At 36.3% G+C, this 27,479-nt stretch overlaps 1 protein-coding gene across 1 annotated transcript; it reads left to right on the plus strand.

Annotated features, from left to right (window-relative positions):
* Positions 1-4,139: 4,139 nt before the first annotated feature.
* Positions 4,140-26,767, plus strand: fgf13b (fibroblast growth factor 13b). The gene is made up of 6 exons (XM_073829831.1): positions 4,140-4,374; positions 4,587-4,733; positions 15,650-15,760; positions 15,854-15,957; positions 19,320-19,518; positions 25,289-26,767. Exons 2-6 carry the CDS (start codon positions 4,682-4,684, stop codon positions 25,423-25,425), a joined length of 603 nt encoding a protein of 200 aa, XP_073685932.1. The 5' UTR covers positions 4,140-4,374; positions 4,587-4,681; the 3' UTR covers positions 25,426-26,767.
* The last annotated feature ends 712 nt before the right edge of the window (positions 26,768-27,479 follow it).

Consider the following 27,479-nt stretch of genomic DNA (forward strand, 5'->3'; position numbering starts at 1 on the left):
TCTGTTGGGTGTTTTTCCCCCCAGCCTGCACCTGCAGTGTTTGTGGGTCTTTGCCCTGCAATTTATTGCATTTTTAGCCAATGCAATTGAAATAGATTTGATGTAATGTGTAGATTCATTAGAAAACATTCTGATGTTTGAATAATGCATTTCGTGTCACTTCAGACTTCATAACACAGCAGTATGAATATACTGTATATATAGATATATGTGACCCTGGACCACAAAACCAGTCATAAGGTTAAATTTTACAAAACTGAGATGTATACATCATATGAAAACTCAATAAATAAGCTTTCTATTGATGTCTGGTTTGTTAGGATAGGACAATATTTGACTGAGATACATCTATTTGAAAATCTGGAATCTGAGGGTGCAAAAAATCAAAATACTGAGAAAATCACCTTTAAAGTTCTCCAAATTAGGTTCTTAACTATGCATATTACTATTCAAAAATTACATTTTGATATATTTACAGTAGGAATTTTACAAAAAATCTTCATGGAACATGATCTTTACTTAATTTCCTAATGATTTTTGGCATAAAAGAAAAATCAATAATTTTGACCCATACAATGTATTTTTGGCTATTACTACAAATATACCCAGCGACTTAAGACTGGTTTTGTGGTCCAGGGTCACATATGCGATTCTTGTGGATGATTATACGTGCACGGATACCCATACACATGTCTGAGTCATTTCTGCTTTTACATTTCTTTCTGCTGAGTCAGAGAACTCAGTTCAGACTTGGGACCCTGCAAATATTGACAAGACTTGGCTGACTAATACTGACCTCATAACAGACATCAGTGGCTGCTAAACAAGTTAATGCTTTCAAAATTAATGTTTAGAAACAACAAACACCAACATCATGTGCTAAAATTTGAGACAAGCTATTAGGCAAACAACTAAAGCCTTTGACAACTTAGACTCAAAAAATCCTTGTGGAAAAATATAAAGCATGTTTAAGGTTTTCCCCCAAGTGGTTCATGGTGAATAAGCCAACATAAGCTTCCCAACAGAAACTACGTGAATTTTTGTTTGACAGTATCTTGTACTAAACATTTAATGAACCAGACAGATCTAGTTTAAAAGTGTAGATTTTAAATATTTATAGTGCTCATATCTGACAACTCAACTTGGAAAAAAAAAAAACGCTTCATCAGTTTTATGTAACAAGGTTTGTGACTTCTCTGTGGCAGTCAAACAGGAAGTTTAAACTATATAATTAATGCTGCTCTTGGGTTGTGGAATGAAGTGGAAATTACAATGACTTTCAGGGGACCAATTAGTCAGCTATTTCTATGGCATTTTCTATTTAGGGATTCATCTAGCTCAGACAGGAGTATTTTCATGTGTATTTATATAATACTGTACACTACCAGTCAAAAGTTTTTGAACAGTGAATATTTTTAATGTTTTTTAAAGAAGTCTCTTCTGGGGTCCGGTCTTCGTACGTCGCTAACTCAGTTAAGCTGGATTTGATTGTTGTGGATTTGTCCTGATCTTGGATTGTTTCGTTCTTCGATGCGCATCTTGGACTTGGTGTCATAGCAACAGGTCCGTAAACTTAAACCTGCTCGGGAGCAGGTTTATTTCATGTAAACAGGATTTAGGCTGCGCTCCTGGCGGGTTAAGATTGGTTGAAATGGGGAGGTCACATCTGATTGGTTAAAGATCACGACTGATGCGGACTGACTCACGGGAAAAGAAAAGTATCTTGCAAGAAAGTGTAGAAAATAATTACGATGATTCACACACGAATGATGACCACAGCTACACACACACACACACACACACACACACACACACACACACACACACATTATCTATCCATCCATCTATCTATCCATCCATCCATCCATCCATCCATCCATCCATCTATCTATCTATCTATCTATCTATCTATCTATCTATCTATCTATATATATATATATATATATATATATATATATATATATATATACTACTGTTCAAAAGTTTGGGGGTGAGTACATGTTTATTTTTTATTTTTTTTTTAAGAAATTAATACTTTTATTCACCAAGGATGTATTAAGTTAATAATTAAAAAAATATTAAAAGTTAATAAATAATTTACATTGTTATAATTTTTTTTTTTTTTTAAATAAACACTGTACTTTTTAAACTTGTTATTCATGAAAGAATGCTGGGGGGGGGGGGGGGGTCACAGGTTCCAAAAAATATTTGGCAGCACAACTGTTGATATTATCCAACATTGATCATTCTAATAATAAATCAGCATATTAGAATGATTTCTGAAGGATCATGTAACACTTAAGACTGGAGTAACAGCTAATAAAAATTCAGCGTTTCATCACAGGAATAAATTCTATTTTAAAGTATGTTAAAATAAAAAACATTATTTTATATGGTAAAAACATTTTGCAATACTACTGTTTTTTTCTGTATTTTGAAATCAAATAAATGCAGCCTTGATGAGTATAAGAGACTTTTTTAAAGACAATTACAAGTCTTACTGACCCCAAACTTTTGAACGGTAGTGTATAAAAAAATAAAAATATAAATAAAATAACATATCAAGGAAAAAACATGTAACATGGGCAGCATTAACGCATTTAATTTGTTCACTACTTTTTGCCAGCCCTCTCTCCTTGCTTTTGCAGCCTTTGCAGTGTTCCCTTGCATTTTAATTAAACTCTGAAACTCCTGAAATCCCTCAATCAAGAGTTCTTGCTCTGCTGCAGAAAAATACTGTGTGCGCTCCTTCGACATGTTCGCTGACCAATCAAAGAGTTGCCTATCAATGTTTCTACTATCGATACGTACCTTTTAAGCCACCCAGTGATCTCAAATGACTTCATCCAGCTATACTAATCATCAACAACAGGTGCGTTCGGAGAACCGGAATAGCGAGCTCATAGTTAGCGCGATGATTTGATCTTGGATGTGTCATTTGATCTTGGATGTAGTAAGCGAGGTACGAAGAACGGACCCCTGCTCACCGAGCCTGCAATTAAGTAATCCAAAATACAACAAAAACATTACAATTTTGAAATATTTGTACTAATTTTAAAATAACTGTTTTGTATTTGAATATATTTAAAAATGTAATTTATTCCTGTGATTTCAAAGATAAATATTTAGCACCATTACTCAAGTCACATGATGCTTCAAAAATCATTCTAATATTCTGATTTGCTGCTCAAAAAACATTTATTATTATTAATATTATGTTAAAAACAGCTTAGTAGATTTTTTTTAGGTTTCTTTTATAATTAGAAAGTTCAGAAGAACAGCATTTATCTGAAATAGAAATCTTTGTAACATTACAAATGCCTTTACCATAACTTAAAATTAATAAATTAATAAATTTAAAGCATCCAAAGTATTCATTTCTATAATTTATTTTCCAAAAAATAAAAAATAAGAATTATACTGACTCCAAGCTTTTAAATGGTATAGTGTATAATGTTACAAAAGTTTTTTTGTTTGAGATAAATGCTGATATTTCGATCTTTCTATTTATCTTTCATCAAAGAATCCTGAAGAAATGTACTCAACTGCTTTAAATATTGATAATAATAATAATTTCTTGAACAGCAAATCAGCATATTAGAATGATTTCTGAAGGATCGTGTGGCGCTTAAGACTGGAGTAATGGAGTAATTTAAGCTTTGATCACAGGCATAAATTACATTTTAAAATATATGCAAATAGAAAACCGTTATTTCAAATAGTAAAAATATTTTAAAGTTGTACTTTGGATAAAATAAATGCAGGCTTGGTGAGCAAAAGAGACTTCTCGAACAAAAATGCTCAAATAGCTATTTTTGTTCTAAATCAAGTAAGTATAGCATATATGACTAACGAGTCCAACACTTGTTGAATTAAAATAGACATCAGTCTTGTTTAACACATTGTCTTGCTTATGGTTCTATTTTAACTTCCTGAACTGTAGCTACTCTTTCAACGAAACCTCCATTTGCGGTAAGTTCAGCTAATGAATGACTTTGCGTACATGTTCTACGTCATGTTTGTCAACTGTGAGTATTCTGATGACTGTAGCATCATCGGAGGGCGACGTCACGCGTCACGTGAAGTTTGGGGACTGGGCTCCACAACGCGACCTCAATAGTTGCGTAGCAGGAGTGATACACCGCCATGTGGTCTGATTGATGTGTCAAAGCACATCATGAGCGCTCGACTTGCAATCTTGCACACCGCAAACTGAACGACACTGAAACAGCTTGCCAAGTGGCCTTTTACATTTTAATCTCAATTGAAAACTGTAAGAATTTTTCACGCCGTTGCTTTGCTGCCTTGCCTTTTGTCATACGGAACAAAGCGCTATGCACACCTGCCAGAGAAGATAATAACGACTCGCAAACGGTAAGGATTCAGCAACATTAAAATCCAGTGTAGGCTATTTAAATTCAGGTATTTAGGTTTAGGTTTATTTGATGAGTGTGATTGGAAAAGCATACATAACTGGTTTTAACTGGTCTTCTGAATGCTATGTATTCTTTGATTCGAAATAGATGAAAAACATAATTTAAAAAGACAATGTGAAAACGTTATAAAAGCGCTCTGGTTCCTTTAAGGGGGGCTGGCCACTGTTTAATAGAAGAGCCAGTTTTAAATGAAAGGAGCGATTTGGTGAGTTATCATCTGGAATTCTTCATCAAAACTGGGATCTATGAGCGGGAAAGCATTACTAAAGACGAAAGAAGACAAGGATGCAACCAAGGGTAAGACATCACATCTGTTATTTTGCATTAATGTTGGTGTTTATGTTTTGCAAAAGGGCACACGATTTGGTTATGCAGACGGCTACAATTAATGGCCCGATGTCAGGCATGCACGTAAAATCATTAAAAATTGATTCCCTCAGCGGTAGTAGCCACCAATCTAGCAGGCCTCTACAGAGAGTAACTTGAAATGATAAAAATCGCCTACTTAATTTAAGCTTGTAGATAAACACAACCAACAAGTGTGATGTTTATTTAGCTATCACATTTGCGGTGGCGCGGTCACTTTAAATCTACAGTAACAGCCTAGTGCGCTTCGAGAAGCAAAAATAGCTTTCCACTCTTCTCATACTTTACCTCAAATCAGCAAACGCTTTAAGTAAAAACATTTGCTTTATATAAAACGTGTTTATGGGATGAAAGGGGTTATATATGTGTTTATTTATGTTTCTGGAGCGTGACTCTCCGCGCTTCAGTTCACGGATGTAGGCTGGGTACCTATTGCCATGGAGACAAAGAGGCGGAGAGGCTGCCTCATTAAAAATACATAGCATGCTGTATAAAACAGATGTATTCTGTTTTTAGTATCTACAGTGGCTCTTTCACTGGACTTATATTGCGTAACATTTTATATAAGGTTAACATTTTTAGGTTTTAGTAATATGTGTGTTGTGTGGTCCACTTATAAGTAAAATAGCTGTCCACAAACCCTGAGAGGAAGCTGTAAATGGTTGTGCGGAGGATTAGGTTTGATTAAGTTGTTACAGGAAAAACTCATTAAAGTTTATTACTTCATGGAAAAGTAAGGAACAATCTACACATCTACACTTAGGCCTTGTAAAATAAGGGGTCATTAGAAAGACACAGCTTTTAATTATATTTAATAGACCTGTGGGGATTCATCTTAAACTAGAGATTAAGCTTCTGTGGCGTTTTAATTGAACACACTGTTCGTTTAGAACACCTTCATTACGTGCTTAATTCTGGTCACTGTATGTCACCACTGTATGTCCAAAAGTGTTCTTCAGAGATACATCATATGCTTCATGTTGAAGCCTTAGTGATTTACACTTTGTAATCTCATGAAAGTGTCAGGGACAAGAATCCATCATATGTAATGGTTCACGCCACATGTGTAAACAAGACTCCTCCAGAACAATCTTATTTGTGGCTATAAATTAGATATGATACAAAAAAGTAACAAACATACTGTCTATAAAAATCATTACAGGCATGTTACAGAATTTTATTATAAAATAAATATAACAATTATAGTACTTGACTGTCTTAGAAAGCCTAATACTTAAAATTGTGTTCAGCTTAGTCATTAATTAAAAAAACAAAACAAAAAAACATGACAGTTATGTTATTTAGCGATGAATACTGATAAAAGTCAAAAGAATCTGTAAAATGTTAATTATTTGACCAAAATAAGAGGGATCATACAAAATGCATGTTATTGTTTATTTAGTACTGACCTGAATAAGATATTTCACATAAAAGACGTTTAGTCCACAAGACAAAATAAGAAAATAATAGTTCAATTTATAATACTGACCCTGTTCAAAAGTTTACATACACTTGATTCTTAATACTGTGTTGTTACCTGAATGTTCACAGCTGTGTTTTTTTTTTTTTTTATAAAAGTAATAGTTGTTAATGAGTCTTTTGTTTATCCTGAAAAGTTAAACTACCCGCTGTTCTAAAGAAAAATCCTTCAGAGGTCCCATATATTCTTTTTTTTTTTTTTTTTTTCAGCATTTTTGTGTATTTGAACCTTTCAACGATGCATTAAGAGCCTGGGGGTGAAAACTTTTAAACAGAATGAAGATGTGTACATTTTTCTTATTTTGCCTATATATCTTTTTTTGGACTGCCCTTCAGAAGCTACAGAAGATACTTACATGTTTCCCAGAAGACAAAAAAGTCAAATTTACCCTGTTCTTCAAATTCAAAATGTTTTCACCCCCCAGCTCTTAATCAGTTTCCTTCTGAAGCGTCAGTGAGTGTTTGAACCTTGTGTAATAGCTGCATATGAGTTCTTCAGTTGTCCTCAGTGTGAAAAGATGGATCTCAAAAATCATACAGTCATTGTTGGAAAGGGTTTGAATACAGAAAAATGCTGAAAAACCAAAGAATTTGTGGGACCTGAAGGATTTTTCTGAAGAACAGCAGGCAGTTTAACTGTTAACAAACAAGGAACTCGTAAACAACCATCACTAAAAAAGTATATGTAAACTTTTGAATGGGGTCATTTTTATAAATTCAACTATTATTTTCTCTTGTGGACTATATGTAAACGTCTTTTATGTGAAATATCTGATTCAGGTCAGTTCTAAATAAAAAATAACATGTGTTTTGTATGATCCCTCTTAATTTGCTAAAGTAATTAACAGTTTGCTGATTCTACAAGTGTATGTAAACTTTTGACTTCGACTGTATAGTGTTTATTTCACTAAATCCGTGACTTTACCACAAGATGTCAGTATCGTCTTTCTAAACGCAGTTGGTCTCTTTTATATGGCTTTCGGCCCCAGTTGTGTGTTTGTGTACGTGCACGCTCGCATGAATCAGTATCGTGTAAAAATGATGTCTCTCTCTAGGCTATATTATATCATAACATACTTTGTTCTAATACCTGTTGTTCTGCCGGTGTGTTTAAGTATACACTGTTCAAGATGGCAAGGAGTACATTCTGTTGCGGACGGAGTCAACTCAGTCTCTTGCTGTAGATAAGAAAGAAAACTCACCCTTTCACAGTAAATGTCAGGAGCTCTTTTGCTGTCCGTTCTGGAAACTCTTCGTTCTAAAGAAAAAAGAAAACACTGAAGGTTTGTCGAGATGAGAAGTTCATCAGTTCTGCCTGACGAGCACTTTTAATGTAAATTTCACACAAGAATGTTATGATAAGGAAACACTACTGGCGTTGTTTTTATCATCAAAAACAAACAAACCGTACTAACACACTGGACATGCGTTGTATGTTTTATATGGACACTTCCCACAGACTGATGACGCGTTTCCACAGTTAAAAACAAGTCTAGTAAACCATTTTAGTTTTACTGTAACGTTACATTTTATTACTCTTTGTTAGATTACCTTAGCATTAAAACTAGTTAAATCAATGGGAGAGTTACCAACGGCTCAGAGTTTGGCGGCAAATTTGAAATCTTGATCTCCTCTGGCCAACGCAAACAATCTCCCGATAGTTTTTTTGTAAAGTCATACAAACGCTAGAGTTTTTTCTTTTGCTATAGACGTTTTTCCTGAACACGGAAGTAAGTCCGACTCTTAACTGAAAGAATGCTTTGCATTTCCGGTCTGCATTGTTTCTAGTCAAATTAGGGTATATTCCGAGCTAATAAACTAATGTTAAATCTATTAAAATGTTTTTAAAAAGCACATGGCTCCATAGCGCCATCACTTGGCAATGTCGCAATGACTGTCATTTGTCAGTGCCTCACTTTAATGAGTGTGTGTAGATGACACGAAGCAGCGGACATTAGCTACATTAAAAACAGATGGACGCTATTTGAATGGGTTCCTATGGAAACCGGACCAGAAAAGCATTCAATCTGACGTTAGAATTCGTAATGGCGGCGTTCATCGTTTACACAGGAAAAAAAGGTCTATTGGAGCAAATTGAGATGCAAAGATTGTATGTTGTAGTTTACATTCACTGCTGTCCACCTTTTTCTTCCGGTAACACCGTATCTACACCGGATGCCATGAAGCGACAAAGCGACCGTTGCCAATCATTTAAACTTTGTGTGAGCACGTCATAAATAGAACGCGGCAGCAGATTGCTGTCGGGGATTTGCCGCGCCGCATCCAGTGTGGTTCTATTGTATTTTGTCACGTCGCGCTGCACTGCTCCATTCCGCTTGCGTCCGGTGTAGACACGTGTAAGAGTGGACGTGGTCATTTGTAAATTGTATGTGTCTGGCTTCCGGTCTCATCCACGTCCAGCTGTTTTTAACTGTTCAAAACAGTTTGTTTTGCTGCTTGATATTGCAGATTGGTGTCTAACCATATCATTTAAATGTATTCTCTTAATAATAAACACACTGGTTTGTAGTGCAAGCAGTTTACTGCACATTGTTATTCTTCTGGTTATGAATAGCAGCTTATGAACCGGAAGTCTTATCCATAGGCTGAAGACAAAGGTAGATAAAAATAAGTTTACCAACTATCTGCTTTTTTAGAAACCCAAAAATGTGAAAAGTGTCCATTGCAACACATGCTATTATTTCAGTGCACAAATGCTGTTATGAATGAACTGAATAGTAAGGGAATGATCAGTACGCCTTCACTGGATCAGCACAAATAATTTTTTACTTCTGCATGTATACACTGACTGTATTTCAAACCCAAGTCTGTTTTATTGTGCACTTCAGGAACGCTTGGCTGTAATGAGGAGCTCTAGAGCCCATTTCACATCTTTTAGCGCCATCTAGTGGTACTCTTTGAGATCAGCCTCATCAGGGTGGGGTTGTTGTTTTTACTCGAAAGGTCTCTGGAAGCATAGAACTAAAGGGTAAAAATAAAAAAGGTAAAATAAAATAGTCTTACGTTTAGCCAGTTAAGTCTGTTTTGATCATATGAATTATCCAAAATGGTCAGTTAGTTGTTAATGGGTATTCTGCTTTTGTTCAACAGTCAGTCATTAAAACAAAGATTATTTTTATGCCATTTTGAGACTTGAGACATATTTTCTCATCATTATAAGATTTTAGATAGCTCAAGTTCTATAAACCATGAGGTTTAATAGCTCTAATACATTAGATTAGACTTTATAATCATATTTTGCCTGGCTAATTCAATTCAGTTTCCAACAAAGGCAATATATTTGTTAATAGCAACATAGAAAATTTAGAAAATAAAAAGTGCTGACAGTTTCTTATGTGAAAAGACATCAAAAATTCATAGAAGTCACAATCGCTAGTGGATTAGACTGCATAAGCATAACAGGATTACATAAAACACTTGCGTATATGACAGTGACTTTGATATGATCCTAAACTCACAGTAGATTAGTTGCATTAGACGAGCAGTAACATATGCTTGGTTGTTGCATGTTGGCCCAACACATAACAGGAAGGAGGGCCAGACTAATTTGATTCCCCTGTTTGAGAAAAAACCCTGTTTCCTCATTACGCCGATATCTCATTAGTCCCTCTCTGAACATGTAGCTGGTTGGCTCTGCTTTTCTGGACTGTTCTTAAACTGTGCATGGTTTTCAGAGCTTGCAAACTAGCCAGATCTCTGACATATTTATTACCCAGAATAATATTTATAAGCAAGGCTTTTTATCCAAATGGGTTTTATTCATTGCCCTGTTATTTGTCATGATGCTGCCTTGGCAACACTAATACTGTAATCTGTTATTTACTATAAGCTGGATATATCGAGTGTTTACTTTTAATAAGTAAATCCTCAGGTTCCTGATTGGGATTCATTTATCTAAACAAAGATTTGAGAGTGTTTGCTCTCTCTTCTCTCCTCAGCTTCTTGCTGTGAATGACCCTGAAGAGAATGTTAGAGTTGGCAGTATCACAGATGCATCTGATGAATCATTGATAAGGCGCCCTAAACTCATAGTGGTCTGTCAATAATAGCCGATAATGATCTGCTATGATCACCGGGCTGTGCTCTTTTAATGGACAGAATACTCATGAGAATTAGTTGAAAGTTCGCAACGCCCTTTTTCTTGCTTTGCACACTGTGAAGAAGTGCGAAAGAATAAAAGCCTTCTCTGGATGCCTCTGAGAGTAGCATGGCGTTTCCCTTGAGAAGATCTGTATCAGGTACACTTTTAGATATCCAATCCTAAGGGCTTTCTTAATAGGAGTTAGACAAATGAATGAGAGATTGACTTTTCTAAGCTGATAATGGCATGTTTGAGTGGTTGGATGGTTTTGTTTGGGATTAACAGACAGGCGTGGGTCTTTAGCGCTGTCCGTGGTGCTGAAATTCACCAGTACAACTGAAATTCTTAAGTGGGTCGCCAGAGTTTTCTAGTTGTTTCATCAAAGGAGGACTGGAGTTTTAACAAACAGTTCTGAAACATATATTAGCTTATATATATTTTGCCAAATATGTATTTCCGCTGTGTTCTTAGTTGGCACCACCCATCCTTATACACTGTAAAATGTTTTGTCAGGTAATCTAAATAATGTGCTTAATGGGGTAACATATAAATGAACTGTTTTTGTATTGAGCATTAAGTGAAAAACATTATTTAATATGACTGAATTAACATGCCTATAGGTTACAATACACTGTAAGAGTATATTAAATATTTCATAGTTTTTTAAAAGTGTAAAATTACTTTAGATATGGTATATGTGACTCTGGACCACAAAAACAGTCATAAGGGTCATTTTAAATTGAAATCTGAAAGCTGAATAAATAAGCTCTCTATTAATTTATGGTTTGTTAGGATAGGACAATATTTGGTCGAGATACAACTATTTGAAAATCTGAAATCTGAGGGTGCAAAAAAAATCTAAAAAAACAAAAAAAAAACTTTAAAGTTGTCCAAATAAAGTTCTTAGCAATGCATATTACTAATCAAAATTATTAGTTTTGATATATTTACGGTAGAAAATGTACAAAGTATCTTCATGGAACATGAATTTATTTAATATCCTAATGATTTTTGGAATAAAAGAAAAATCGATCATTTTTACCAATACAGTGTATTTTTGGCTTTTGACTTTATGACTAATTTTGTGGTATTATTTAGAGTATATTTTATATATTTTTTAAATTGTAAAATTACTGTAGATGTATTTTCAGATATATTTATTTGTAAAAATATAAATAACCTTTTATTTTGCAAAAAAATATATATTTAACAAGACAGTAATATATTTATTTGTAAACATATTGCTGAAATGTTTTCTAAGTAAAAATATAATCCCTGTTAATTGATGTGTAAGAGGCATTCCCAGAATCATGTGTGGAACATCTTTAAAAAAAAGTTTCCTCTTATTTTTGTTATGCAATTTTAATGTTATACATATATGTTATACATTGCACAGTATGTTGTGTAGTTAAAGTTTCCCGCATTATTTACTCTGTACATGTATGTTACTCTGATAGTGTTTATGTTATCATTTAGTTGCTGGAGAGGCAATTTTTATGAATTATAAGTCGTTATGTGGCCTTCTTTCGTCTGTTATAAGTATTTCAGAACCAAAAAGATGTAATTAGTTGGTAAAACAACATTTGAGACATACAGTTAGGAACTGTAAAATGTGATGTCATCAAAATGATTGTTACATCATTGTATTTTACTGTAAAGTTCTGGCAACCAGTTTTTAAAAATGAATTTATCAAAACATTTTTACAGTGTATTTCTACTAAACAAAATGAAAAATGTGTGACAATGAAAGGACTACTAATTAGTTCGAATATGTGTGCCAAAAAAGCCACTCCTCATTTCAGGAGGCTCTAATGTTGCCTGTTTATACACGGCGGCTTGTTGAAGACAACAGTCACGTCTCTCGGGCTGTCTGTCACCATGCAGCCGCTGAAGCCGTGCTGCTGCAGGAGCCACTGCGAGGAGAACGAGCTGCTGCTGCTACTGCAATCCAACCCGTGTCGAAAAGAGAGCAGATTGGAATCTCCGCACTAGTGGATGTGGATATTTTGCCTTCATGGATCATATTGCTGACATCTGAGTTCAGATGCTGTTTCCTGCGCCTCTGAATTTCCATATTTTAGACGGTCTTGGAGAACGGGGACGGGGAAATCTGTTGAGTACCTATGCAGATCTCCACTGCTGAAAACATGAGCACATCTGCAGGGGAAGCCGATTAATCCACTCAACTTCAATTAAAGGCTGCGTTATTGAAAGGCGGGGACCTCTTGCTCACTATTTTCCGGCACAGTCCCCCCCTCTCCCCCCTCTCTCTGTTCCTCACATGAACACAATATTTAATTATTTCCTCAGCCGCGGTGTGTTAACAGGTGCTCATTTTTTGTGAATCAGCGCATGGCTTAGTAGAGCTTTGGATCATGGCACAATGGCACGCGTTTCTCTCTCCCACAAACGCGCAACAAAAAGGCAACGCTTTCTAGAAGACAGCTTTTTTCCCCGGAGAGAAGAAGAGGAGCTGCTGTCCGGGATCTGCTGCACCATGTTAGGGCACAACAGCCGACGCTGAACGAAGCGGCTGTAAAGGCTTCAAAGCAAGTGATTTGTCAATAGGCAAAAATATGCTCAATCCTTGTGGGGACAACAGCGGACTTCTGAAATGACCATTACGCAGTCCGTCATGGAGTATTGATTTTTCGTCCTCCGTGACAATGTTTTGAGCAAACAGGACTTTAACATACACAACATATGGTCATTTTTAATCTGGGACGCGTCGCCACAACAAAACGCCAAACTGGCTACAGCCGCAGCGATCGCCAGCTCCCTCATTCGGCAGAAGAGGCAGGCGAGGGAGCGGGAGAAAGCCAATGCCAACCGCTGCGCCAGCAGCCCCAATAAGAGCATAGGGAACTGCGAGAAGCCCAGCAGGCTCAACTTATTCTCACGCGTCAAACTCTTCGGCTCAAAGAAACGCAAGAGAAGGCGGCCAGGTCTGATGTTATTATGTGTGTTCTTTTTAGCAGACTTTACCCGGATACCCATGTCCATCAATCATCTTTATCATCCCCATCCTCCTCCTCCTCATCATCATCATCACAGTTGACTGTGTTTAGAAATTGTGACTACACTTTAACTCCTATATGAAAGAGTCTGAACTGTATACTAAGATCCGATGCGCAGAGTAACAAGGATTCACAGTTCACTGCTTTTGAGCACTGGCTTTTCTCTGAGCTAGAGCTGATGTTGCAATATGACCAGGGCACACAGCTCATCACTTGTTCTACACTAGATATCATGCAGTCTACGCAGCCTGAATCAGAGATTGAGCTAAACAGATCTGTGGCAGTCTTTGGGTTATGTTGATTTTAATTAGATGGATTTCCATTGCTGATACTGAACATTTGTTGCTAGTATTTTGTTAGTATGAGCACTGGCTGGGTGTTTTGTTTACTTCTTATTCTGCAATAAATATAATAAATGTGGATCTTGTTTATGAATGAACACAGTGGATTTCTAGTTGGTACACTCTTAAAAAGAAAGTTTTTTTTCACCATAAAAGAACCATTTTGTTTTTCGAAGAACCTTTCAGTGGACAGTTCTTAAAAGAGCCATTTTTTCTTAATGTGAAAAACGTTTTAAAAATATGAAGAACCCTTTTTTTCCACTTTAAAGAACCTTTTGTGCAATGGAAGGTTATATGGGTTTATGGAACCATCAAAGTCAATAAACAACCTCTATTTTTAAGAGTCGGTTGAGGCGGATGTGACTCTGGATCACAAAACCAGTCATAAATCTCAATTTTTTGAAATTGAGATTTATACATCATCTGTTAGCTGAACAAATAGGCGTTCTATTGATGTAAGGTTTATTAGGATAGGACAGTATTTAGCCGAGATACAATTATTTTAAAATTTGGAATCTCGGTGCAAAAAAAAAAATCACCTTTAAAGTTGTAAAATCTAAATCTATTACTAATCAAAAAATACGTAAGGTAGGAAATTTACTAAATATCTTCATGGAATATGATCTTTACTTAATATCCTAATGATTTTTGGCATCAAAGAAAAAACGATAATTTTGACCCACTCAATTGCTACAAAAATACCCATGCTGCTTAAGACTGGTTTTGTGGTCCAGGGTCACATATATATATATATATATATATATATATTTTTTTTTTTTTTTTTCAATATTTCTCAATAATTGTAGGGCTATTCATGTTCAGAGTTTCGAAAATACAACCAGAAATGAAGCAGTACGAAACCATATTAAAATATGGCAATATTACCATTTAAAATATTATTAATAATAGTCAAATGTGACCCTGGAGCACAAAACCTGTCATTAGAGTAATTTTTCTTTAAAAATTTTAGATTTATACATAATCTGAAAGCTGAATAAATAAGCTTTCCATTGATGTATGGATTGTTAGGATAGGATAATTATATTTGATCAAGATCTGGAATATGAGGGTGGAAGAAAATCTACATATTGAAAAAATTGCCTTTAAAGTTGTCCAAATAAAGTTCTTAGAAATGCATATTACTAATCAAAAATTAAGTTTAGATATATTTACTAAATATCTTCATGGAACATCTTTACTTAATATCCTAATGATTTTGGCATAAAAGAAAAATCTGTAATTTTGACCCATAAAATGTATTGTTGGCTATTGCTACAAATATACCCATGCTACTTATGACTGGTTCTGTGGTCCAGGGTCACATATAAATAATAGCAAACAAATAAATAATCAAATATTCTTGAATATGACTGAACAAACCTGATTGCTTCACATCAGAAGGGACAGGTCAGGTAGAAATACCTCTTTAAGAAAACTGTTAAAATGAGAATTACTATAATAAAATACAATTGTCTGGAAAACTGTTTGTGACTCAAACAATTTATTATTTTACAGCATCATCAAATATCAATAGCACAGAATGGGTGAACAATGCAATTTGTGTTCTCATTGCTCTTTTTGCATTTTCTCTTGTATACAATGAGAAAAGAAAGTTTTTAACTCTGTTAACTGGAATTAGGACATTACTGAAATGCATGTTATATAAGCCATAGTCATCTATCACCTCAACACTGAGGCATGCTTGGTAAATGCCTGGGTCCTGTTGGCACCAGCACTCACTATGTTTTCACAATTCACATTTTATGGTTTTCCAACAGTCATTTCTTGGCTTTCACAAGCTGTGCCTTTGTGCTGGATGTTCCCTTCTTCCTCACCCCATATAATCTGCTGTTGCACACCCTCCCTTTTTCCCCCGTCCTCCTAAATTGTGTTGTCTCAATTCCACAGAGCCTCAGCTCAAGGGGATAGTCACCAAGCTCTATAGTCGACAAGGCTTTCATCTACAACTCCAAGCTGATGGGACCATCGATGGTACAAAAGAGGAAGATAATAGCTATGGTGGGTTTACTTCACGTAACATGTTTAAACACGACCACGTCGTCACGCTTCGTTCCCATGGGTTCATTTCTGTTTTGTACTGTAACTTCACAGCTATTTTCAACCTCATCCCCGTTGGGCTGCGGGTGGTGGCTATACAGGGCGTCCAGACCAAACTCTACCTGGCCATGAACAATGAAGGCTACCTGTACACCTCTGTAAGTAAAACAATCTCATCATACACTCTTAAAAATAAGATCTACTTGAATATAAAGAACCTTTTGTACAATGGAACGATTCCATGGATGTTAAAAGTTCTTCGCTGAAACATCAATGCCAATAAAAACCTTGCTTTTTAAGAGCGTAGTGCATCTTTGCGAGTCCCTCCTACACGTTGTGGGCTCTTCTGAGATCAGGGCAGTAGTAAACATCCCACATTTCGTCTCTGCTGCTCTCATTGTGGTTGAATCTATGTCTTAGACAGCATCATGGATGCCGGAGGATCCGAGCTGTTAACTTAAAGGTTGCAGGTTGGATTCCAGACAGCGGGCGATCGATAAACTGAAGAGTTAATGAGATCCAACTCCTGCCCAAACACCATCTGCCTCTCTTATTTATCGCAGCATTGTATCGTGATCATATTCAAAGAGGAGATAATGGCATATTTAGACATGCTTGTTAGCACCTCGCATTCACGCGAAGATAATTCACACTTCATATAATTGCTTTGTATTTGAACTATCTATAGAACGCTCCTGGGAGAGAGCGTATCATCATACCCAAGCTTTTCCACCCCAATATTTACTCTGCAGTTTTTAAATATGGAGAAATCACAATAACGCTCCTAATGGATATTCTGTTTTGCAAGTGCCTTCCTCGCCTCTTTTCTTTGATTAAATGTGCTGTGGCGAGATGAATAATTTAGTGCCGTGCCAATAAGTGCATCTGTCAATTCAAAATGGACATTTTGAGGAACATTGCTGGCATTAGACTGCTAAAGATTTGCAGTGGCTTTTGAAAGTTATGGCCAGATCTGTGCTTTCATAATGCAGAAACAGTTTACACTGTACCTTTGCATTTCAACCGTGTGTGGGTTCGCGTCTGACCGCCTGCCCACAGAAATGGACTCTTTTCACAGTCTGCAATGACGTGTTTCCACAGTTATTAACATTGAAGATCTAGCAAGTTTTTTTTTTATGTTTATATGTACATTTATAGCTCTATACTTAGGTTATATTACCTTGGTGTGAAATATTAGAAAACTTATTAATGCTGCTTTGTGGGTGTTTTTAACACAACAGCTGAGAGAATGACTGCAAAATTGGACTTTTCTGATATAATCAATCTCTCAATATTCTTTCTATGGCCGGTTTGGCCAAAAATAGGTTTCACTTTTTTTTATTTTTAGGATTCTGATGGTTTCACGGTTTATCACATTTTTTTTCTAAACTCGCCTTCATAGAATCAGAATGCATGAAACACTTGTAGAACCACTGCGTTTTAAAGTTCAAAAATCAAAATTGACATTTTTTGGCTTTTAGTATAAATATGTTCTATAAGCTAGTATGCTCCAAAACAATGTCAAAATTCGCATTTAGAAGACATAAGCATTCAAAACTGACAGTCTCTAACTTCCGCCAATGTGGATCAACGATTTTGACGACATCAACCTGCACTTTAGCTTCTCATCTAACTTTCTGTCCAATCAAATGCTCTCTAGCATCCGAAAAGTCCTGCCACTAAACTATAAATAGACGCTGAAGCTGCGGCTGAAATCGGTTACCACTGTACTTTCCTTGGTTACCACTGTAAACAAAGCAACGCTCCCATCTTAAATACTACATTAATATGTATTATATGGAGGAAAGATGAAAAGAAAATACCATCTAAACTTTCAGTTCCCCTCAGAGATACATTTACTCTACCAGACAAGTTTTTGAACAGTGACATTTTTAATGTTTTTTAAAGAATTCTCGCTCACCAAGCCTGTATTTATTTGATCCAAAATACAGCAAAAGCAGTAATATTGTGTAATATTTATACTATTTAAAATGACTGTTTTCTATTTGAATATATTTTAAAATGTAATTTATTCCTGTGATCAGAGCTAAATTTTCAGCATCATTACTCCAGTCTTCAGCATCACATGATCCTTCAGAAATCATTCTAATATGCTGATTTGCTGTTCAAGAAACATTTATTATAATTATTATTATAAATATTTAAAACAGTTGAGTAAATTTTTTCAGCATTCTTTGATGAATAGAAAGACCCAAATTATCTGAAAAAAAAAAAAAGCTTTTGTAACATTATACACTATACCATTTAAAAGCTTGGAGTGAGTATAATTTCTTTCTTTCTTTTTTTTTTTTTTTTGGAAAGGATGCTTCAAATTGTGTTGTGATGATAAAGTAATGATAAAGACATGTATAATGTTACAAAAAATTCTATTTTAAATAAATGCTGTTCTTCTTAACTTTCTATTCATAGTAAAAATATTTTTAAAAAATTCTGTACTTTGAATTAAATAAATGCAGGCTTGGTGAGCATAAGAGACTTCTTCAAATACATTTGACTGGTAGTGTACATAAACTTCCAAGTCAGTATTTAGGATTTTCTTCCAATATTTCACGCATCGCTAACAATGAGCGTGCTCTGCCTGCTACAGTATTTTCTCCTCTTTGCGTTCGTTTTCAGTGCCTCTGGCTTCTGTTAACAGCCGTTTACAGTTGGCTTATTCACCCAGTTCAGGAATTATTCGTGTGTTATTAATAGTTCTCTAACCATTAGTCAGAAGTGTATGCAGTTCACAGGGATTTCCTCTCAAACCTGTCTACATTGCTTACTTACTGTATACATTGTTTTTAAAAAATTCATACCGTGTGCAAAATTTAAACCGGTTTATTGTTTGAACCAGTATATCACCCAGCACTACATTGAAAAAATTACTAGTAATTTTCACAATTAGAAAGGAACGGTAAGTAACACATTAAATTAAACGTGAATTTTCTAAAACGTACTGCAATAATCTTTATTTACACTTAATTTTTTCTTTTACACTATATGACAACTTTGCTTCTAAAAACATAAATGTGAAAAGGGTCCATACTCAAACTCGCACCCATGGTCGTGCCGGCATACATGTATCTCCTTGTTGATTTTGAGAGGTTGTTTTCCCCAGGATGAATGTATTGATCCGCAGGAATGAGTCAAAGTGTTTCAGGCCTCAGGAGTTTAATGGTAATCAATCTGCACCACAAACTAGGGGGAAAGCACACGGGACAACGTGCTACCACGTTTAGACCACTTATTACGGTTCAAATCAGAGGAATTTACCTTCAGGTTTCAAGACAAATCATAATGAGGTGATATGTGATATTGACGAGGCTGGTCTGGACCATCTTCAGCTCAAATTTGTCTGCTCTCGCTTTCTTCATCTCCCTACGAGCTCGCGCACACATTTTTTTTGCTCTCTCTTATGCAAATACTCCTCCACAAACATGTACAAATTTTTCTCTTCCCCTCATTCTTTCTCTCTCTTATGTCTCTGTTGTCTTCTCTGCCCATTTCACTCTTGCAGGAGCACTTCACGCCAGAGTGCAAATTCAAAGAGTCAGTGTTTGAGAACTATTACGTGACCTACTCGTCAATGATCTACCGGCAGCAGCAGTCGGGCCGAGGCTGGTACCTAGGTCTTAACAAAGAGGGTCAAATCATGAAGGGCAACCACGTAAAGAAGACCAAGCCGGCTGCACACTTCATCCCCAAACCTCTCAAAGGTTCGTTCAAGTGTCTTCTTTACCGATCGTCAGGCCTGATGGGTTTCTAAAAATAACTATTTTAGATTGAGGAGGGATTGGCTGATTGTAGCGCAAGCATTTAAGTAACTTGTCGGCTTTCCAGTCTCGTTTGGTGTTAAGGACGTGCTGGTTGAAGGGATGAAAATGCAGATGTGTGGCAAATGCAAGCTTATATTGTACAAACTTGCATAACCGTTGTTGTGCTGAAGGGGGCATCTGTGCCACTAAACTGGTTAAACCAGTACAATTGCTGTAAACATGCTGACAGCTTAACTAACCTGCGAAGCAGATTTAGTTTGGGGTGCATTATATTAGTATTACATGTTTTATCAGCCATTTTAGAGCTGTTGTTGTTTTATGAGCATTAGTGTGTATTTGAAATTACAAAATGATAGATTTTAGTTTTTAATGTTTTATTTTTTTCATTCATTTAGGCAAAATACAACCAAATGTTAATATGAAAATTTTTTTCTCCATTAACAAGAGAACCCCTAATTCACAAAATATCGCTCTCACATCGAAGAGAAAACAGGCCATAAACGAAGATGATAGACACACCTTATTTTACCCCTTGAAGAAATATGCCGTTTTTTTCCTCCTTGAATTAAATTGGTGCCTTTCTTTTTCAGAACTGTCTGAATCAGTGGGGAAATCAAAAACTGCAGCTGCTTGTGTGCAGTCATAAGTGAAGCTACTGTAAGATGGCTAGACATTAGTCTGCTTTAAATGAGCATGGAAGCGCCATGCAATTAGATTTTAAATAAAGTTATGGTGTGTTCATGCAGCACAAAATAATTTTTATTGCAAGTAGGTGTTTATGTGCTGCATCGGGTACTTGCTTGGAACTGGTTCAGATGATTTTCAGAATGTTCATTTGCGAACTTGTGACAGACCGGAAGTTGTTACTTTCCAGTTGAGCTGAGTGGATTTCCTTCCATATGTGTTTAAAAGATTTTTGCATCCGTTTTGAGCCCTGGTTGGGTTGAAATATTTAAACTTTGGCTGTTAGCACTTATGCAGTGCCCAACCAGATGTATTTTATTTAAAACTATAAGTATGAGGTGAGAAATACAAACTAAACTTTTTAAAACTAAAACATATATGTGACCCTGGACCACAAAACCAGACATAAGACAATAGCCAAACATACTTTGTATGGGTCAAAATCATTGATTTTTTCTTTTATGTTGAAAATCATTAGGATATTAAGTAAAGATCATGTTCCATAAAGATATTTTGTGTATTTCCTACCATATTCAAATAAGGAAAGAAAAGGAAAGGAAAGGAGGTGATGTGAGGCCAAGTATGGTGACCAATACTAGGAATTTGTGCTCTGCATTTAACCCATCCAAGTGCGCGCGCACACACACACAGTAGTGAACACACACACTGTGAACACACACCCGGAGCAGTAGGCAGCCATTGCTGCGGCGCCCGGGGAGCAGTTGGGGGTTCGGTGCCTTGCTCAAGGGACTCACCTCAGTCGTGGTATTGCTGTACATTCACTCCCGCCACCTACAATCCCTGCCGGACCTGAGACTCGAACCCGCAACCTTTGGGTTACAAGTCCGACTCTCTAACCATTAGGCCCCCAAATAAGGGATCCGTACTCGCTTAATATTCTTAATCACTTTCCATTATTTTAATTTAGCAACAGATCAATCAACAATCAGACATTTTGGCAGCAGGCCTTCTTCATTGAATCATATAGTGACGTTTCCCACAAGTCCAAAGATCACCCGGTAAAAAGCCACATAAATTTCCTACCATAAATATATCAAAACTTAATTTTTGATTAGTAATATGCATGGCTAAGAACTTAATTTTGACAACTTTAAAGGCGACTTTTTCAGTATTTAGATTTTCAAATAGTTGGCCAAATATTGTCCTATCCTAACAAAACGTACATCAAAGAAAGCTTATTTATATGATGTAAAATATAAATCTCAAAAAAAAATAAAAAAAAATTGACCCTTATGACCAGGGCCGTATGCAGGTTTTTAATAAATTCTGAGGTCCCAAAATGGAGATTGTTAGGGGGGTTACAATTTTTTTTTTTCCTGACCTACATGTGTGCATTTTAAGATGTTTTAAGGCTCATAAATTGGATAACAATATAGGCTTAAAACCAAGTCAGTGGGCAGTAGTAGCATAAATTATTTTTCAAGAAAACAGATTCTTAAACATGAGAATCAGATTGCAAATATTGCAATGAATGATCCATGCTACAAACTGGAAATCGAGAAGATGCAGTTTGTTTATTTTTGACAATACACAATAACATCCCAAACAAGAATGGCCTTAATTAAGAAATATTTGATATATTATTTTGAATTCAATATGTGCACTCACTTTATTAATCCTAAGCTTAATATGCCTAATCACATACATAAAATCTAAACAGCAAATTTAGGCAAAAGTAACATCCCTGAATATTTCTGCCCGTCGTTTATCATTTCTATCGTAAAACAGCAGTCAAGTAGGAACTATTTGGTTTAGCTAATTACATTTTGGGCTTCATAACTGAAGCGTCAAGCTGGAATGTTTACACTCAGCGCCTGTGAACATAAACCCTGTCTACTTTAACTTGATTGGCCATCATCACAAACACTTTGACTTGACCGAGGAGGCATCTCAGATGAGAGGATCTGTTATCTTGTTCACTATATTTATTTGTTTGGCCAGTGTCATTGTGGGTTTTGGTTATTTTGCTGTTGGAAGACCTTTGAAATAACTGAAATCATATATGCAGTTAAGACATGCATGGAATTATACGTTCCCCGTGTATTTCCTTGAAAATAATTGCACACCTTAAAACGTTCTTAGAAAAAATACAGAGGTCCGGACCTTGGGGACCTCAATGGTGGGTCTGGCCCTGGTTTTGTGGTCCAGGGTCACATGTTTTAAACACTACTTCTCTAAAACAAGCTTTTTTGCCAGAAATAATTATTTTATGATCATTTAAATAATTGCTGTGTATTATCGATTGAAAACCAACTGTTTTTCTTTCAAAATATTAACAGTATTTTGTTTTCAAGTCAAGTTAAGTCACCTTTATTTATATAGCGCTTTTAACAATACAAATTGTGTCAAAGCAGCTTTACAGCCTTAAATAGGAAAATAGTGTGTCAATAATGCAAAAGGACAACAGTAAACACTCAATTTCCAGTTAAAGGCAGTTCATCATTGAATTCAGTGATGAATTTTGTGTGGATATATTCATACATTCATTATTCAATCACTTTACCATGGTAAATAAGCGGAGAATCAGATTTTCACTAGACGAGGTCATAAAAACCGGCACACAAGTCATAATGTTTTTGATTAACTAAAAAGAAGAGTCCTGTGCTGTAAGTTAAGTGCTAAAGATAAAAAAAACAGTGTTTTAGTTTTTTAATATGGGGTTTCTACACCATCTCAGATATTTGCATACGTATGTCGCATGTGACCCCTAGTGCCAGTCGCAAAAATTATACGAGTTATTCTTAGTCAATCACAGGCAGTTGAGAATAGGCTATAGACAGTAGTCAACATTTTAAGTGGATCAAAACCTTTCATCAAAGTTGTCCTAAAACCAAAACAATACCCCTTTTTTAGGACAACTTTGATGAACTTTTTTGATCCACTTCAAATGTTGGCTACTGTATATAGCTATACCACCTCTTTTGTTGGTGCACTTTCACAAATCAGTCTGAGTGAACAATATGAGAACAACAATTTACAGATAATCTACTCACCCCATTCATCCAAGATGTTAATGTCTTTCTTGCTTCAGTTGTAAAGAAATTATGTTTTTTGAGGAAAACATTTCAGGATTTCTCTCCATATAGACTTCTATGGTGCCCCCGTGTTTGAACTTCCAAAATGCAGTTTAAATGCAGCTTTAAACGATCCCAGCCGAGGAAGAAGGGTCTTATTTAGCGAAACGATCTGTTATTATTTTTTTTAATTATAATTTATATACTTTTTAACCTCAAACACTCCTCTTGTCTTGCTCTGCCTGAACTCTGTTTTTTCCGGTTCAAGACAGTTATGGTGCGTTCACACCGGATGCGAATGAAGCGGCAAGCGCGAGTGATTTACATGTTAAGTCAATGCAAAGACGCGAATAGCCATCCTGCGGCGCAAAACGCGCGAATGAGGCGGCGCGAAATGCGCGAATAGCGCGAACGAAGCGGCGCGCATTGAGCATTTCAAGCGATTGCCGCGCGAGTTCAAAAATCTGAACTTTGGCGAAAATCTGCGCCGCATTAACCAATCAGGAGCTTGCTCTAGTAGTGACGGAGGCAGAAATCCGAAACAACAATGGAGGACAAAATCACCGTTGCTGTCTGTGGTTACTCGGAGCTGTACGATACATCTTTGGACTTTTGTAGAAACAGGAATAAAAAGGATCTTGCTAGGAAGAAATTGAGTGAAGAGGTCGGACAATCTGGTAAACTTAAAAAAAATGCTCTTTACTCAATTTGACCTACATATACATACATATTGGGACTACAAGCAAGCTAAAGCTGGCAAATTGAGCTCATTCACCTATTTTACAACTACTTTCCCGCTGACGAGTGGCAGACGCCCCTCCCATGACGCGAATTCGCGTCTGTTGTGAAGAAAATGTCACGCGCGAATGACGCAAATTTTACCGCGCGAATGGCGCGAGTAAACTCAAATTTTCAAGCGTTCAACTACGCGCGAATAGCGCGTTTTTTCCGCGCAAGTCGCGTCCGGTGTGAACGCACCTTTAGGATATGTCGAAAAACCTTATTTTCTCCCTCAACTTCAAAAATCATTTCAAAATTACCCTACATCGCTGCAGAAGCACCGACCCAGTGTTTGCAAAGTTAACATGCAAAAAAGATCAAACACCTCTAACAAAAAAGGTAAAACAGCGATGTAGGGCGATTTTGAAATTGAGGGAGAAAATCAGATGTGGGTTTTTCGACATACCCTAACTGCCTTGAACCGGAAAAAACAGAGCAGGAGCAAGACAAGACAAGCATTTGAGGTTAAAAAGTATTTAAATTGTCATTTAAAAAAGACCCTTCTTCCTCGGCTGGGATAATTTCCAACCGCATTTGGGATCATTTTAAGCCGCATTTAAACTGCATTTTGGAAGCTCAAACTCAAGGCACCATAGAAGCACAATATATGGAGAAAAATCCTGAAATATTTTCCTTTAAAAAACGGAATTTCTTTAGTACTTACTTTAGGGGTGAGTACATTATCTGTAAATTTTTGTTCTGAAAGTGAACTTCTCCTTTAATGGAAAGACTAATTAAAAAAAAAAGTAAGTAAACAACACATTTAGATATAACCACTTTGTTACGTCAAAATAAGACTTAAAATGGCGTAAAAACATGATCTATGGGAGTTTTTAGTGAGTAATTAGCTTTTTAAAGAAATTTAAAAGTAAATCTTTGCATCTCTGAAGCTTTGATGACTGATGATCCGAAAAATTAAAAGATATGTAAAAGTTAACTAATAAAAAGAACAGCTTAACATAAAATATATTGTTTAAATGGTTACTGCCTTAAGTTATTATTTTGGAATAAATGTAAAATGATTAAAAACACTAACTTGATGAGAATATTTCTTCCTCAGATTCAAAAGATTCAGTAATGGAACGTTCAAGGAAACCTATAGCGCTGTGTACACACTAATAGAAGTTATCGATGTACTAATAAGAAGACAAGCTTGCTACAACCTGAACATGAGACTCATGAGACCTGTTACTTGTGTCTCTCTCATATAGTTGCCATGTACAGAGAGCCGTCGCTCCACGATCTGACCGAGTTCTCCCGCTCCGGAAGTGGCACTCCAACCAAGAGCCGCAGCGCCTCGGCAATGCTCAACGGCGGCAAGACTCTGAGCCAGAATGAGTCAACATAACCGCAGGGCACAACTGCGGGTCTGCTGCTGTACAGCTGCTGGACTCTACCATCAACTAAACAGCACAAACGCGTTTACAAGAGTGCAGTGAAACCCTTAGCTGGTGGCTAGCTAGCGTTTCCTGAAATCACTGTGATGAGAACACAAGTGCAAACCTACATTGTACAATCTTCTGCAGGTCAACCTCGTGAGACAAACAAACCAAGCCATCTTTCTGATGTAGGGGTCGGCGTCCGTTTGCGGGCAGTCCCCGTTTCCATGTGTAGCATACAGAGCTGTGGTTTTCTCCTGTGGCACTGTCACAGAATCTTCTTCTAGAACACCTACTTTTGTGTTTTGCTCCATTTCTTCTTAGGGATGCCAACTCCATAGTGCTAAGTCAACTACAACATGACAATAGCAGCTTGTGCGACCCATTTATCGGTATATAGAGTCAGAAATCCCAAAGGTTCTTGGACATATGATATATGAAGTATTTCAGCTCAGCTTTTTTGAGGCAGCGGTTCATTTTTGTGTGCTTTTTAGACGAGGCGTTTTGCTCCTCGCTTCTCTTTTTCTGTCTTTTCAGCTTCCCCCCCCCCCACCCCACACATTGTTATTCTGCAAATTAAACAGATTTAGGGTTCGGTCTGTCTGCACACCAAAGATGTCATTAGTCTCTTTGTATGGAGGTAAGTCAATTTGTGTAATTTCAGCTCCCTCAGACAGATGGTTGAGAAAACCGCAAGAGTGAATGTCATTCAGTCAGAGGAAATGTATTCAGGATAGAAGAAGGCTACTTGCTGTGCGTCCCTGCTTTTTTTTCTGTTTATGTCTTCCTTTACTTCCCCTCTAATTTGGGAGCCCAGCATCTTGGAGAAGTGTCAAATCAAAAAATGTTTAAATTATTGATTAATGCCAAGCCGGTAAGATTTCTGTTACATAAAAAGAGGGCAGTTTTTTCCCAACAAAAATGTAATGATAACCAAGTAGGAGAAAGCTTCCATTGCTTTTACAGGGCTAAATCAGCATTAGTAAACCATTTGTGTGTGAAAAGTCATTCTTATGGGTCTTCTTTCTAGTCCTCAGTGGTCAGGCAGCAGCCCCTGTTTATAATTTTGATCAAAATCCTCTTCTGTTGTATGTATGTATGTATGTATGTATGTATGAAGCATATTTAATGCATGGGGGACAATGGACGCTGCATGTTATGTGGCTATGTATATTAACTACAATATGGAACCATGTGCTCTAATGGATACTGGAGTAAAATACAAATGTATATATATGCATTTTATCCTGCTACCCGCCTGTTTATTATTTGTTGTACATTTAAGAAGCTGCACTGAATAAAATGTTTTGTATGTTCAGAGCACTCATGATGTTTTACTATGTGTTTGAATGCACTTGATAACGCTTCTTCAAAACACAGTCATTGTACTGTATGTTGCGTGACAACGCTGCTTTAAAATACATAAAAAAGAAGAAAAACACAAAAAGGAGAAGTTCACTTCCTGAACAAAAAAAATCAAAATGCAGTTTAAATGCAGCTTCAAAGGGCTCTAAACGATCCCAGCCGAGGAAGAAGGGTCTTATCTGGTGAAACGATTAGTTATTTTCTAAAAAAAAAAAAAAACAGACAATTTATATACTTTTTAACCTCAAATGCTTGTCTTGTCTAGCTCTGCGTCAACTCTGTGTATTCTGGTTCATGACAGTTAGGGTATGTCGAAAAACTCCCATCTCATTTTCTTCTCTAAATTCTTCAAAATCATCTTCAAAATCTTCCTAAATCGCTGTTTTACCTTTTTTTGTAAAGGGTGTTTGACCTACTTTGCACGTTTACTTTGTAAACACTGGTTCGGTACTTCTTCAGCAATGTAGGATGATTCAGAAGTTGGAGGAGAAAATGAGATGGGAGTTTTTTGACATACCCTAACTGTTTTGAACCGGAATACACAGAGTTAATGCAGAGCTAGACAAGATGAGCATTTGAGGTTAAAAAGTATATAAATTGTCATTTAAAAAAAAAAAAATAACCGATTGTTTAGCTAGATAGGACCCTTCTTCCTTGG

This window comes from Garra rufa, chromosome 23 (genome assembly GCF_049309525.1).
Source record: "Garra rufa chromosome 23, GarRuf1.0, whole genome shotgun sequence".
Taxonomy (NCBI): Eukaryota; Metazoa; Chordata; class Actinopteri; order Cypriniformes; family Cyprinidae; genus Garra; species Garra rufa.